Source organism: Ranitomeya variabilis, chromosome 4 (assembly GCF_051348905.1).
Source record: "Ranitomeya variabilis isolate aRanVar5 chromosome 4, aRanVar5.hap1, whole genome shotgun sequence".
In the NCBI taxonomy this organism is placed as follows: domain Eukaryota; kingdom Metazoa; phylum Chordata; class Amphibia; order Anura; family Dendrobatidae; genus Ranitomeya; species Ranitomeya variabilis.
Genome location: NC_135235.1, coordinates 214,560,909 through 214,573,715, shown reverse-complemented (window position 1 = coordinate 214,573,715; position 12,807 = coordinate 214,560,909). Strand labels below are relative to the sequence as shown.

General features: G+C 41.2%; 1 protein-coding gene and 1 long non-coding RNA gene across 2 annotated transcripts in view; both read left to right on the top strand.

Moving 5' to 3' along the window:
* LOC143770350 (uncharacterized) overlaps positions 1–6,821 on the top strand; it is a 62,798-nt gene extending 55,977 nt beyond the window's left edge. Inside the window, exons 3-4 of the long non-coding RNA XR_013214616.1 lie at positions 1,577–1,757; positions 2,682–6,821. This is a non-coding gene — a long non-coding RNA (uncharacterized LOC143770350). The remainder of the gene's footprint in view (positions 1–1,576; positions 1,758–2,681) is intronic.
* A 1,493-nt stretch (positions 6,822–8,314) lies between these two features.
* Positions 8,315–10,663, top strand: LOC143768645 (uncharacterized). The gene has a single exon (XM_077257289.1). It carries the CDS (start codon positions 9,231–9,233, stop codon positions 10,617–10,619), a length of 1,389 nt encoding a protein of 462 aa, XP_077113404.1. The 5' UTR covers positions 8,315–9,230; the 3' UTR covers positions 10,620–10,663.
* The last annotated feature ends 2,144 nt before the right edge of the window (positions 10,664–12,807 follow it).

Genomic DNA, 12,807 nt, shown 5'->3' with positions numbered 1-12,807 from the left:
CATTGTATGATGTCCCCACAGTACATTTCCCCCATACACAGTATGATGTCCCCACAATACATTCTCCCCACACACAGTATGATGTCCCCACAGTACATTCCTTCCACACACACTATGATGTCCCCACAGTACATTCTCCCACCACACAGTATGATGTCCCCGCAGTACATTCTCCCCCCACACAGTATGATGTCCCTACAGTACATTCTCCCCCCACACAGTATGATGTCCCCACAGTACATTCTCCCCCCACACAGTATTATGTCTCCACAGTACATTCTCCCCACACACAGTATGATGTCCCCACAGTACATTCTCCCCACACACAGTATGATGTCCCAACAGTACATTCTCCCCCCACACAGTATGATGTCCCCACAGTACATTCCTTCCACACACAGTATGATATCCCCACAGTACATTCTCCCACCACACAGTATGATGTCCCGCAGTACATTCTTCCTCCACACAGTATGATGTCCCTACAGTACATTCTCCCCAACACAGTATGATGTCCCCACAGTACATTCTCCCCCCACACAGTATGATGTCCCAACCGTACATTCTCCCCCCACACAGTATGATGTCCCAACAGTACATTAATTCCACATAGTATGATGTCCCCGCAGTACATTCTCCCCTCACACAATATAATGCCCCAGTGGTACCTACTCCCCCGATAGTGTGATGTTCCCACAGCATAGTCCCTTTTATACAGTATAATGTCTCCATAGTACATTCCCCCACACACAGTACTATGCCCCACAGTACATTCACTCATAGTGTACATTCACTCACATAGTATACATTCACTCACACAGTACCCCATGCCCCCAATAATATGTGTTTTAGATCACATCTGCTCGAAATCTAGAGGTTAAACTGTTACTTAGATTGCTGTATACTTGTAGTAGTCGCACCCAAGACCTGGTCTCTGAAGGGTCCCAAATCTAACCTGCCTCTTAAGGAGACACTGGTATTCTAAATGGTAAGGAGTCCTAAATACAGATAACCTTCCCGTTGACTTCTATTATATATGTTCTTTCGAGTGGCACTTCTTTTAACCACTTGTCGTCTATGCAAACCTGAAGTGGTTAAAAGATGCTCAAAGTCCTGAATAAATGAATGGTGAGTCTTTTTTTTTTTACATAGAAATTTCATTCTTTTGAATGTTTAGCCCTTTTTCAGGTGGTTTGTCAGATCGGAACCCGCCTGAAAATCGTGTGCAAATACCGTAACATTTTGAGTTTTACAGGCTTTTTTTCCCTGCACGTTCCACTTTGCCGCGGTCTGTGGTTATCAATCAGTAAAGAGGATCTCCGAAAAAGACCAATTAAAAGAGAGATATAAAATCCCCATCAGACCTTTAGAATGAGCTCACTGACAGATTCTCAGTTAACTCATTCTGCAGCCTGCAATAAAGGATGCAATATTGGGCCTGTAGAAGGAAAACAATGCAAATTTTTAATAACACCCTATTGCATACGTAGTTGTAAAAAAAAAATATATTGTCCCGAAAAGTAAACAACCCCTTTCCTTTTTTCCCCTTCTCTGTATAATATCTCCATTTCATCAGGCTGAATAATCCATTTATATTATGGCGGCCAGAACTTTCCCGTTCTACTTATCTCCGGGTGAAGCAAAATCGTGAAACAAGAATAATCCATCTATCTTGACAGAAAGTTCGAGGGTGAAAGTTCTGCCAGCCGACAAGTCTACCCCATCGTCTACCCCATCATTATTTCCTTACACATCAGGTATTTGAAAAGCAGACACCGTAATTATGTGATTGTCAGATTACTAACAGCCCTTTAGAAAAGAACAATGTCGCCCCTGAGGCTGCGTGATCCAGAACACATTTGACCTCTGAAAATCAGTTCAAAAGAATAGAATTGCAAGAAAGTTTCATCGTTGTGACTTGTTTTTACATTTTAGAACACTGTGGGGCTTTTATGTTCTTTGGAAAAAAAAATAAAGGGAGCCATATATTGTAGATGTTGGTGGAATGATGATCTAGCCAATCGCTCGGGTGTCAGCTTTCTTTCCCGAGATCTCCATGCACAGGAACCCCCGATCTGCCGAGCGTTCCTCAGTTGTCTATGAGAAAGCTGCTATCACAATCCTTTGGTGGCAGCTTATCTCTTCGAGAACAAAATCAAAAGGAAATCAGAAGTATTGTGTTTTTATCTTCCCAGGCCCCATAAGTCGGGGGAAGAGTTGGGAGGCCTCCAGAAACATTAGTCTATTGGCCAAATCTGTCAATATTTGAGGGTTCATAAGTTGTATTAAGTTTTTATACAGTGATGGCCTTCATGGTTGATCATCATCTTCTAATGGTCCTTTAGGCTTTTGCCTACTCATCATCCCCATCCCCTCTAACTTGAGACATGCTGGTAAAAAAAAAAGCTTTCTGGAATGCTGGGTGGTGCAGATAACCATGGGCTGGAATTTCTATTTTCTGGGCAGATACAGAAGATTGCATGTTTTCGTGGGCTTGGATGGTGGATGCAATTTATGTTTCTTGGTCTTTGCTGTGTTTATTTGTGGTCTTTCTTCTTCGCAATATCAAAACGTTTTCTAGAACATATATATATATATATTTTTAATTCTGGATGGACTTTATTATATATTGAGGTCCATTGGCATTGATCTGACACTTTTTCATTTTTTTTCGGTCCTAGGAGGTAATGGGAAACTGGAGATGACTACACATGTGAAATCAGACCAGTGTAGCCCATGACACCAAGCCATAGTCCAACCCTTGTAACGGAGACTTCCTCCCCACTGCCATGTTCCTGAGCTGCAATCCTTCTCTACCCATGACCACACCAACGTAGGAATGGGGAAACGGAATCAGAAAATGTTTGTGCCCCAAGGTCCACAAAGGCTTTGAGGGACACTGAGACTTCACTGATGCTCATCCGTAAGTGTTGGGGCAGATATAGCGAGAATAACACTCCCACCCCACAAGCAGCCTTGGTTTTCGAACCTCTTTATTAGCTCAGTGGATCTGTTAATATGAGCAATTCTCAGTACCTTTCTTACTTTTATGCTTGTGTGTCGGACAAGGTTTGGTGTCTTACGGTTTTCTTACTACTGACTGTTTAGCACAACATTGTTTTCTTGCATCACATTCATTTCTTATCAGAAGTTCAAGTTCAAGTTCTCCGAGATTTTCCAGAATTGGAAAAACAGAAATCAAGTTTTGTTCTTGACAGTAGCCTGTGTATGGTGTCACCACTTTCCTCGATTCAAGTATATACAATTCCAGTTAGGGCCCTCGGACAGGAGTAGAACTGGTTCTGTAAACAAAAAAAAAAAGGGGGACAAAAAACCCCCGAAAAACTCAGACTCTTTATTTTAACCCTGGTTAAAACATTTCAATACCCTTGTAAAGGATAAATGTAAAAAAAATAAAACATAACATAAAAAATGAGTAACATATAACCAAGCAATATCTACCGGATCGGCTTACAAAAGAACCCCCTAAATACAGTGCCTGACATAGGACATCATTTGGTTGTCATCGTTAAGTGTCCACCACCAGGAGTAGACATAGTAGTTGCCTACTGAACCTGATGGCTAAAGTGTCCCGGTTGCCCCACTGTCACAAAAGAAGACCCACGACAGGGGGCCATTGTTCCAGAGTTTGCATCGGGACACAAGTGTTTGCAAATTCCACCGCTCTGTCATAACTCTTATAACAATGACTTCTCTATGGAACTAGACCATAAATGGACCCTCAAATTCAGCGCCTGCCACAGGATCCTTGTAGTGATGAAAAGTGCTAGATCCCCACAAGAGTGAGCGGAAGGAGGTTTCACTGAGAGGTGCAGACCACAGTTGGTAAGAAAAGAGCAGTGGGTACAGTTGCACTTCAGATGTTGCCTCGGTTTTGGAACAGGAAAGGTCTGTCTTGGGACATTTACAAGTAATGGCAGGAGATGCAGAACCAGACATGGTGGATCAGCCAGTTTTTCTTGCATGCACAAAGAACATAACCAGTTGCCACTTTGTGGATCTATTCATAATAAGGATATGCAATCTATGGGCTAGGACTTTGTGGTCAACCATATTTTGACCGTGGGTTTTCGGAGGGAAGACCTTGAATCATGGAGGACGGTCATGGTGGATACATTTATAACTTTTCTAGATCTCGCATGAATATTTACATACATTTTAACTTTATCCATTTCATATCACGTATCAAATCGGATCCACTCCACAAAGAAATTCCCAAACACGCAATGCAACAATGCGCCGCACCCTTGTTCTATCTGTACGTGACAACCCGGGAACTCTATGAATGATAAATGTGACCTGTTATTTATGTGTTGGGTTGCTGCCAATCCCTTCCATTTATTGCCACCTTTGATTCGTGTAATTACATGATAAGGAGGGTTGATAACAATTTGGAGACTCATGGAAAATGAAAGTCACAATCCCACTCCCTTGGCTCCCTATACTGCTGTACATCTCGAATAATATGATTGACCAATGGAGACAACATCGGGTGACTTAGTGCCCAGATACCACATAGTAATTAGTTGTAAGACACCTTCATAAAGAAATGAATCCGTTCCTGCCTGTTGTAAGAGTCATGTCCTTGGAAAACTTTGTAGGAGTCCCTGGTGGTTGTGCAGATCATATGGGCCCCTGAAGGGTGGGGAAGATCAAAGGAGTCCCTGGTGATTGGTGCAGTTTCCATCTGCAGGATGGGACAAATCGTATGGGACCCTGGTGGGTATGGAAGATCATATGAGTTCCATGGACCTCTGGAGGGTGGGCTAGATTACATGGGCCTCTGGAGGGTGGGCCAGATTACATGGGGCCCTGGAGTGTGTGCAGGATTACATGGGCCCCTGGGAACGTGGGACAGATAACATGGACCCCTGATTTTTTTTTTCTCCTCCGACAATCACTACAGCTTTCACACACAAATGGCTGGAGGGTCATGTTGCATCTTTTCTCTATAAAGTCAGATAAAGCCCAGACCCTTGTTTCCATAATAGGGGAAGGTGTATGTTATTATGAGCACCAGCAGAGATGTAACTTGGAGCTCCTGGGTCCAAGTAAAAACTTTTTAAAAGGACCCAACGCCTACAATGTGCTAGTTATAAAATATAGCATTGACTTTTGGGCCCATTCATCCACTAGAACCCAAGTGCCACCATCAGCTCTGCATTCACTATTTAGGTGCTCTTAGATTCGGTTTTAAAGTGACACCAAAGTGAAGTTTCCACCCAACCCTTAAAGTTATATCTACCTGGTCCTTGGTTATCCGCAGATCCATGAGGGTCTTCCTGTAGACCACTCCTGCAGTATGGCTGCATGTGGCGGTCACGGGCATCTCTCTGTGCGCATCTTGAACATCAACTTTTATCCTGTAATTTTGGGGACATTTTTTTAGTCAATGTTAAACATTTATGAATAGACAGAATTAAATCCTAGACAAAAACAAAAAAGTTTCTGAAACATAAGCGGAATGTGAATGTAAACACACAAAGTAAGTGCCACATAAAAGCCTTGTCGTAGGTAAAGACAAAAGGCCATTGAAGCTTGGCAGCCGACAACACAATAGATTATTCTGTGTCTTGATTTGGCAGCTTCTTCCATTTTTATTGAACACTTTACTGGTTGTGAGACCACAGGGTTTTATTCTCTGTATGTCAGAGCCGTCTATGAGATGATGGAAACATCAACAAAAAATGTCTTGATTTGTGGTTCCAAAAAGAAGCCCTTGCGCAGAAAGCGGAGCTTTGTAATCTGATTCCTTGAAGACTCCTACAATAAAGCGGTTCTCCCTCCCGGGCAAAAACTTCAACGCATTCATGTGTCAGAAAGAGTGTCGCAAGAACTTCCTAAAACTTGCCGGAAACTCATTGAGAAATCTGGGTCTTTGGTGTCAATTATTTTGTATCTGTTTCCTTCTTCTTGGAAGAGAGCTAATTTGCTTAAATTTTTCCCATTTCCTGGCTTGTCAGTATTTTTTTCGACAACTGGCGGTTTCCACACGGAGAAACATTGTATGACCACCATGGTACACCCTTCGTTTCTACATTAAGCAAGGATAGGCAACCTTAGCCTGGTGGAGATACATTGCTCCAACGTTACGAGGTATTGAGGTCTACTTAGTATCTACACGTTACAAGACCATAGGGGAATAATGGTGTGAACGAGCCCTTCTCCCTATAGCTTGGTCATGGCACCTGGTTGTTTCCCGGCTTTCTCTGCCTGGCCAGAAGGAACAGTAATGTGTTGCTTCTAGAACCGTTGGGCAATTAGTATCTGCTTCATGGGGTTTTTTGACTTTTAGATCAACATATTAATATTATAGGTTAAACTCAATGGACTTCTTCTAATATTAAATCTATATTTTATTTTTAGCCTCTGGGTTTCTTCATGGGTGATAACTACTAATGTTTGCCAATCACCACTAATATTTGCTACTATGGAAGCCATATAAAAAGTATCTAGCAATCATCATATAGATGCATTATCTGCTTGTATGTCATTGCGCCTCTAGATGTCAATCAAGTTTCAATGGTAGTATAATCCTCATTAAAAAGGAGAGTAACTAAACTTTGTATTTTTTAAAATTGTTTTAATTGTTTATTTTCTAAGTTATAAAACTTGCAAATATCTTTATTAGGGCATTTATTTGTCTTCATTCCTGCATATAAGTGACTTCTAAAACCCCGGGTTTTCAGCAATCTATTTGCCTGCCTTCAGCTGCATTGATATAATTTGGAGTACAGATGATGGCAGTGATTGGCCAGCTCAGCACTTGAGTCTCACTAACTCTGGGGAGAAGTTGCTGCAGGGGCCGACCCATTAATATTGACATTTTTAATTAATAGATTATTGTTTATTAATAATGAATAAACTGAGTAGTTTGTTAAATGACTAGCGAGATACTGCCATTGTCTGTACATAGTAAAACAACAAAATTGTGCCAATTACTGCTCATATAGGTGGATTGGGAGGCTGAATCCTGCACAAGGGGGGCCCACCGGGGGATTTACCTGTTCTTTGGTCTCCCAGTCCGAGCCTGATCACAGACAGCAGACTGACTGTACCCTGATTCCATCTGTGTGTTGACAGTGATTTTCACGGACCCATAGACTTTTATTCTATGGGTAATTTTCAAACAGTGATGCTGCCTGTAAGGAACTTGCGTGACTCCTTGATTTTTGCACCGACATACTGTCGACACAAAAAAAAAAACCACGTGAGCACCCCATAGACTATAATAGGTACAGTTTTCTATCTATGAAAAACATGGCTATAACAGATACGTCTGAATGAGGCTTTCAATAAACTGTTTTCTGAATTACAATGTAAATTGTCACATTGATTAACAATGTGCTCTCGCCTGACAAGTGTCGTTCTGTCCAGTGTATCCATTCATGTGCCATGTCTCACACATCACCGGTGTGACTCGTCTAATTCCCATTCATACAGTAATTGCTGGCTGACTACCAGACAAACAAGTTGCTTGCTAAAGACTGCGTCAAATTATAGATATTTACTGGTTTATTGTACAATAAAGCTCCATAATTGAATAATAAAGAGTTCTGCCAGTTTCTAATAGCAATTTCTTACCATTTTCAAGATTTCTGATTGCTGTCAATAGCTGAGGGCATTTTTGTTGTTATGGAATAGATCGGAGAGCTTCCTGAAGTAAGTGCCTCTCACTGGTGAGTATTCGGTAATGTCTGGCTGGAAGTGGGTCTCATCCTCCAGGTCACAGTGTGGGCACAGTCGGTCCTCCCTGGGCTTGTAGCTCTGTCTGGACTGGTCAGATTTGGATTCGATGGCCAGACTGTGGGCCCGGAGTCTTTATTGGCTCAGGATCCGGTGGTCTCCATGGTTCAGGAGTTTCTCCAGATATGGCGCCAGTCTGTTGTCTCTCTGTAGACTTTGGTACACTGTGAGGTGGTGATATCGTTTCTCACATCTAACATTTTCCTGATTCCAGCTTTTTTCAGGCTGCTGTGGATGATGTTTGTGTACGGGTGGGTATTGGTGGGATGTTCCATGGGGCCTATTTTGGGTGGGCTGTTGTGTGGTGCCTGGTTTTGGTTGGCCGTTTTGTGGGGTTTGGTTTGGGTAGGCTGTGTATTAGTTGCAGCTTTAGGTCAGCTATTCTGGGGTCCTGATATAGATGGGCTGTTGCATGGTGCCTGGTTTGGGTGGACTGTTTTATGGTGTCTTGTTTGGGTGGGCTGTTTCTAGTGCCTGGTTTGAGTGGGCTGTTTCATAGTGCCTGCTTTGAGTGGGCTATTTTGCGGTGCCTTGTTTTGGGGGGCTGTTTCGTTGCACTTGGTTTGGCTTGGCTGTTTTGTGGTGCCTAGTTTGGGTGGGCTGTTTCATGGTGCATGGTTTGGATTACCTGTTTTGTGGGGCTAAGCGTTGTTCTTTTTGTGAGAGCCACTACCAGACTCTGATCTATCTATCTCTTCCGTCTATTCTTTCTATTTCTTTATCTAACTATTGTTCCTTTAAAAGCCTTGTGAGTAACCTTTTGCTGAACCCAACTATTTCATCACAACCGAATGTCATTCTAATATCTACGAATACTGTAGACTCTTCTCAACAGATGATGTTGGGCTAAGGATTGCACATGTTGAATTTCACCATCTGCTCCCTTTTGCACATGTATGTGGGTGTTGGGCCCACAGCTATCTAATGTGTTTGGACCCCTAAAGACACCCCCCCTTGTGCTTTAGAACAGATTTTTATTTCTATCATACCCTTTATATATTTATTCTTCCTTCATAGACCACCCTTATAGAAGCCCATATTTGTGAGTGTTTGTTAATGCAATTACCTGTGTCTACTAGTCACGTTGGCTCAGCTACATGTTATGCATTCGAAGAATCTTAATTGCTTGATTGCAACTTAATACTTAGATGTTTTTCTTAGTCATTAGAAGCACAAACAACCAGATATCTCATCCTTTGCTGGAACCTTTATAGTCCAGGTTGTGCTCAGCTGAGTATACTCCATATCTACACTGAAGCCTCTGCGGCTTCTTTTGGATTTATATTTTTTCTTCCATTTCTTTATACAAAAGGAAAAGGACTCATAAATAATTGAACCCTCCAATCCCATCAGATGTGCGGACTTTACAATTTTGCTTGTGGAGTAAGAGACAGTGAAGCCATCAAGAAGATTCTCCTGGATTGCTCAATTTTAGTTTTTGGAGTACAAGCCGTTCTGTGAGTATGGATGCCATATACCAACAGGCAAATGAGAGTAAATTAAATTTTAATGTGCCTAAAGGTCAACCATTACTTAAAGTCTGGGACTCTCTGTGGCAACAGTGCGAATCTGCTAATGAAAGACTAGAAGGACATAAAACATGCTTTCCTAAATCCAATGCAAAAAGTATGTCCAACATCATGAAAATGTTGACTGTGTTTCAGAATGAAGTCAAAGCTCTAAAAGAAGATTCAAGGTCTTCAGTGGATCGAGCATCTAGTGAGGACGTATGTGAGAGCTGTGGGCTTAGTAAGTCTAAACTGAAGCTCCTAGAAGACAATTACAAAAGAAGAGGCAAAATGATTGAGTACTTGTTATCGATGGCTAGCTCTCCGTCGAACATGGCAAAAGGGAAGCAACCTTCTAATGAGCCTGATGTTTATAATGAAAAGTTGGATAATGAAGAGACTTTGGGTAGTAAAGGCAATAGTAAAGTGTTACAGTCAACAACATTTGTACAGCCGAGGCTCTACCCTCAAGAGAGAGAAACCCATTCTACAGAGAACCCAACTAGTACACTTGTACATCTTTTGCCAAATTTCTCCAAATATGACCCCAACAAGGATCCCTTCTCAAACATGTCTTTATTTGAAGATACGTGCTCCCAGCATAACTTGGGTCCACGGGAATCCTGCTTGATGATGAAATTGTGGCTTCCATCTACAATGTCTGTGCGTTTAGCATCGCCTATTTCTAGACCAGCTGGTGGACTTGGGTTTTGGTCTGGAGATGATCACTGGGGTGATAGGCAAGATCGACTTAAAGCCCTTGCTTTCCTGGTCACCGGAGAAGATGATTTTGGAATTGATATATTGGAAGATCTTAAGGTGACACCACAAGATGATCCATGGGAATTTTCTAGAAAATTCGAGCAAGCATATCGATTGGTGATGGGAGTTAAGGATGTAAGTCTTCCACCAGCCATGTTAAAGGCGCTGGTAAATAAGTTTACATTTCTTGACTGTGCCACACGGATCACCGCATCTAAGGAACGAACTGTGGATGGCATTGTAAAAATAGTGGACAAGTACAGGAGAAGTCCTCACGTCAAACAAACGACAATGATAATGAATCAATTCAGTCCAACTTTACATGAAGCAAGGATGGCAAAAGATGAGAATCCAGTAAGACTTCAGAGTCAACCTCCTCAAGATGCTGAAGGAAATGCTTGGTCAGATCAACAATCTCCTAGTATTCAAGGTTTTTATTATGAAAGACCAAAGTGCAATCAGCCAGTAAATAACCGACGGGAAGCGTTCTCCTTCCAGGTGAATCCTGCCGGTGATTTTAACACTTCAGAAGATTCATCCATGTTTCCTGGAAAAATTGTTGAGCAAAACAAGAAGATTTGACTTGTAAATATAAAATTTAACAAATCTGAATATATGTATGTATGTATGTATGCTTGTACGTAGGAATCAAAGTGGAGCTATGGGACTTATAGGGGTCCATTCACTTATACCAGAACTTCTGCAAATTTTCTATCTGGATATTGTTGTACTGAAAATCCTTTGAGGGCTATAGTAGCAGCAATGTAGATAAGATTAAAATTTATCTCCTCTCTCATCCACATGTTATGGGCATTTTTGGTGCAAACATTGACGTGTGTTTAGGTCTCAGCATGTCAGATCTTGAAGTTGTTTTGTTGAGTGTACTCATCAAAGGGGTTGTCCACATTGGGAGGTGAGCAGCACAGATGTCGTCATGTCTGCACATACCTGTCAGGATGTGCAAATAGGACTGGCGCATATAATACCTGCTATTTGTACATGTGTTGTGTATTGGCACCTATGTGCAGATGGGATGCCGCTATGTCAACACTGCACCGAGGGCTGGGTAGTTGGCATACGCCAATGTCGTTGGATCTCATTTGCTGGCTTTCGATCACATGATCGGTCTGCAGTGAGTCTAAAGTTCTATGGGGGAGCTCTGTGTGCTATAGAGCCTGAGGAAGCGAGACCAAATACGCGAAACGTGCATTAGGAAGCATGTTCCTTGGCAACTCTATATAGTGCACTCCATCATGGGTAAAGGCATGTTTTCCAGTTATATATGAATGGGTACATGTACTATTTTTTGCATGTATGTAATAGAGGTCATGACCACTGTGTCTATTATTTGAAACTCTATACAACTTGATGTTTATTGTACCTTTCCTGTAACGATTTTGGACTGCTTTGTTGCCATTTTTTTTGTTTTCTGTTGTCTTTTATTTTGTTTGGCTTACTAAATTCTTTTTACCCTTGTAATCTAATAAATAATATTTGATAGAAAAGAAAAACTCTTTTTTGTTGTCCTCTACTAAGCTCCACACCCTTAAAGGTAGCCTGTCACTTGTTATAAATAATTCCTTTTTTTCCAACCTGGTGCTTTTCTCCTGAATCCGGTGGTCTTCTGTTCCTGCACCTCTCCCGTCTCCATTCCTGAGATATGGCTTCCTCTTTCCTGTACCTAATCTTTCCCGCCAACTGGTCATGGTCCTTTAGAAAATATCCGAGGATCACCTTCATTTGGCTAAAAAGACTAGATGGGCATACAGGAAAGTGGGGGCCATATGATAATGTCTGTAAAGCACTGCGGAATATGGTAGCACTATATAAAAAAGCATAATAAATAAATATCTCAGGAACGGAGATGTGCAGGAGGCAAAGAAAAACAATGCTGGATTCAGAAGAACGATATTTTCACCAGGTAAAAAATATGTATACATATTTATATCAAGTGACAGGTTTTTTAAAAAATATTAATGAAATGACTCTGCTGATCATGTCTCATCTACACAGTAAAGTTGAATCAGAAGGACAGGAGGTGTCATCTTATTGTATGTGCTCTGCTCGTTCTTGAACTGTTTCAAGATATTTTACTCTGAAAATAAAATATTATACACTAATCTTGCCCTTTTTGTAGCATGGAGGTTGTCAGATGTTTTATACTAATGAGAAATATGAATCTACATTCAGAATAATTACTCTTAGTGCTGTACTCATGAACATCAATGATGTCCAGGCTTATTAATGTTCATACTCGCACGTCATTATTTGGGTTGCATATATTTAAAGAGTCAAGGGCTTTTTAGAACGTAAACTCCTAAGGATAGAATTATTTACAAAGAAGGAAGATAATCAAGGCGGATGGTGAGTGAGTCGCAGGAAGTTGTGTATCACTTCTTAAACCTGAGACATCTGGTTCTGTATTCTTAGAATATACATACGATGTGTAGTCAGAAACGTATGACGTGAGTGGTTTGACTTTGGGCTATACATGTGCTTTTTTTACGCTGGAATGTAAAATTGTTTTTGCCCAAAAAGCAACTTTTCACGATTATCATCAAACACCAGTGTTGCTTGAGGAGACTCTAGAAAGCCTTCAAAAACGAGGAAGGCAGAAAAATATTTCAGTACTGACTTCATGAATGTGATTAAAATAAAAAATGATGGAACTTTATAACTAGTCAATATGGAAAATCTCCAACCGTTTTATGTCTACAGCTCCTGTGTAGACTTACTGTATATATCACCATGGATACAGACTACAAACATA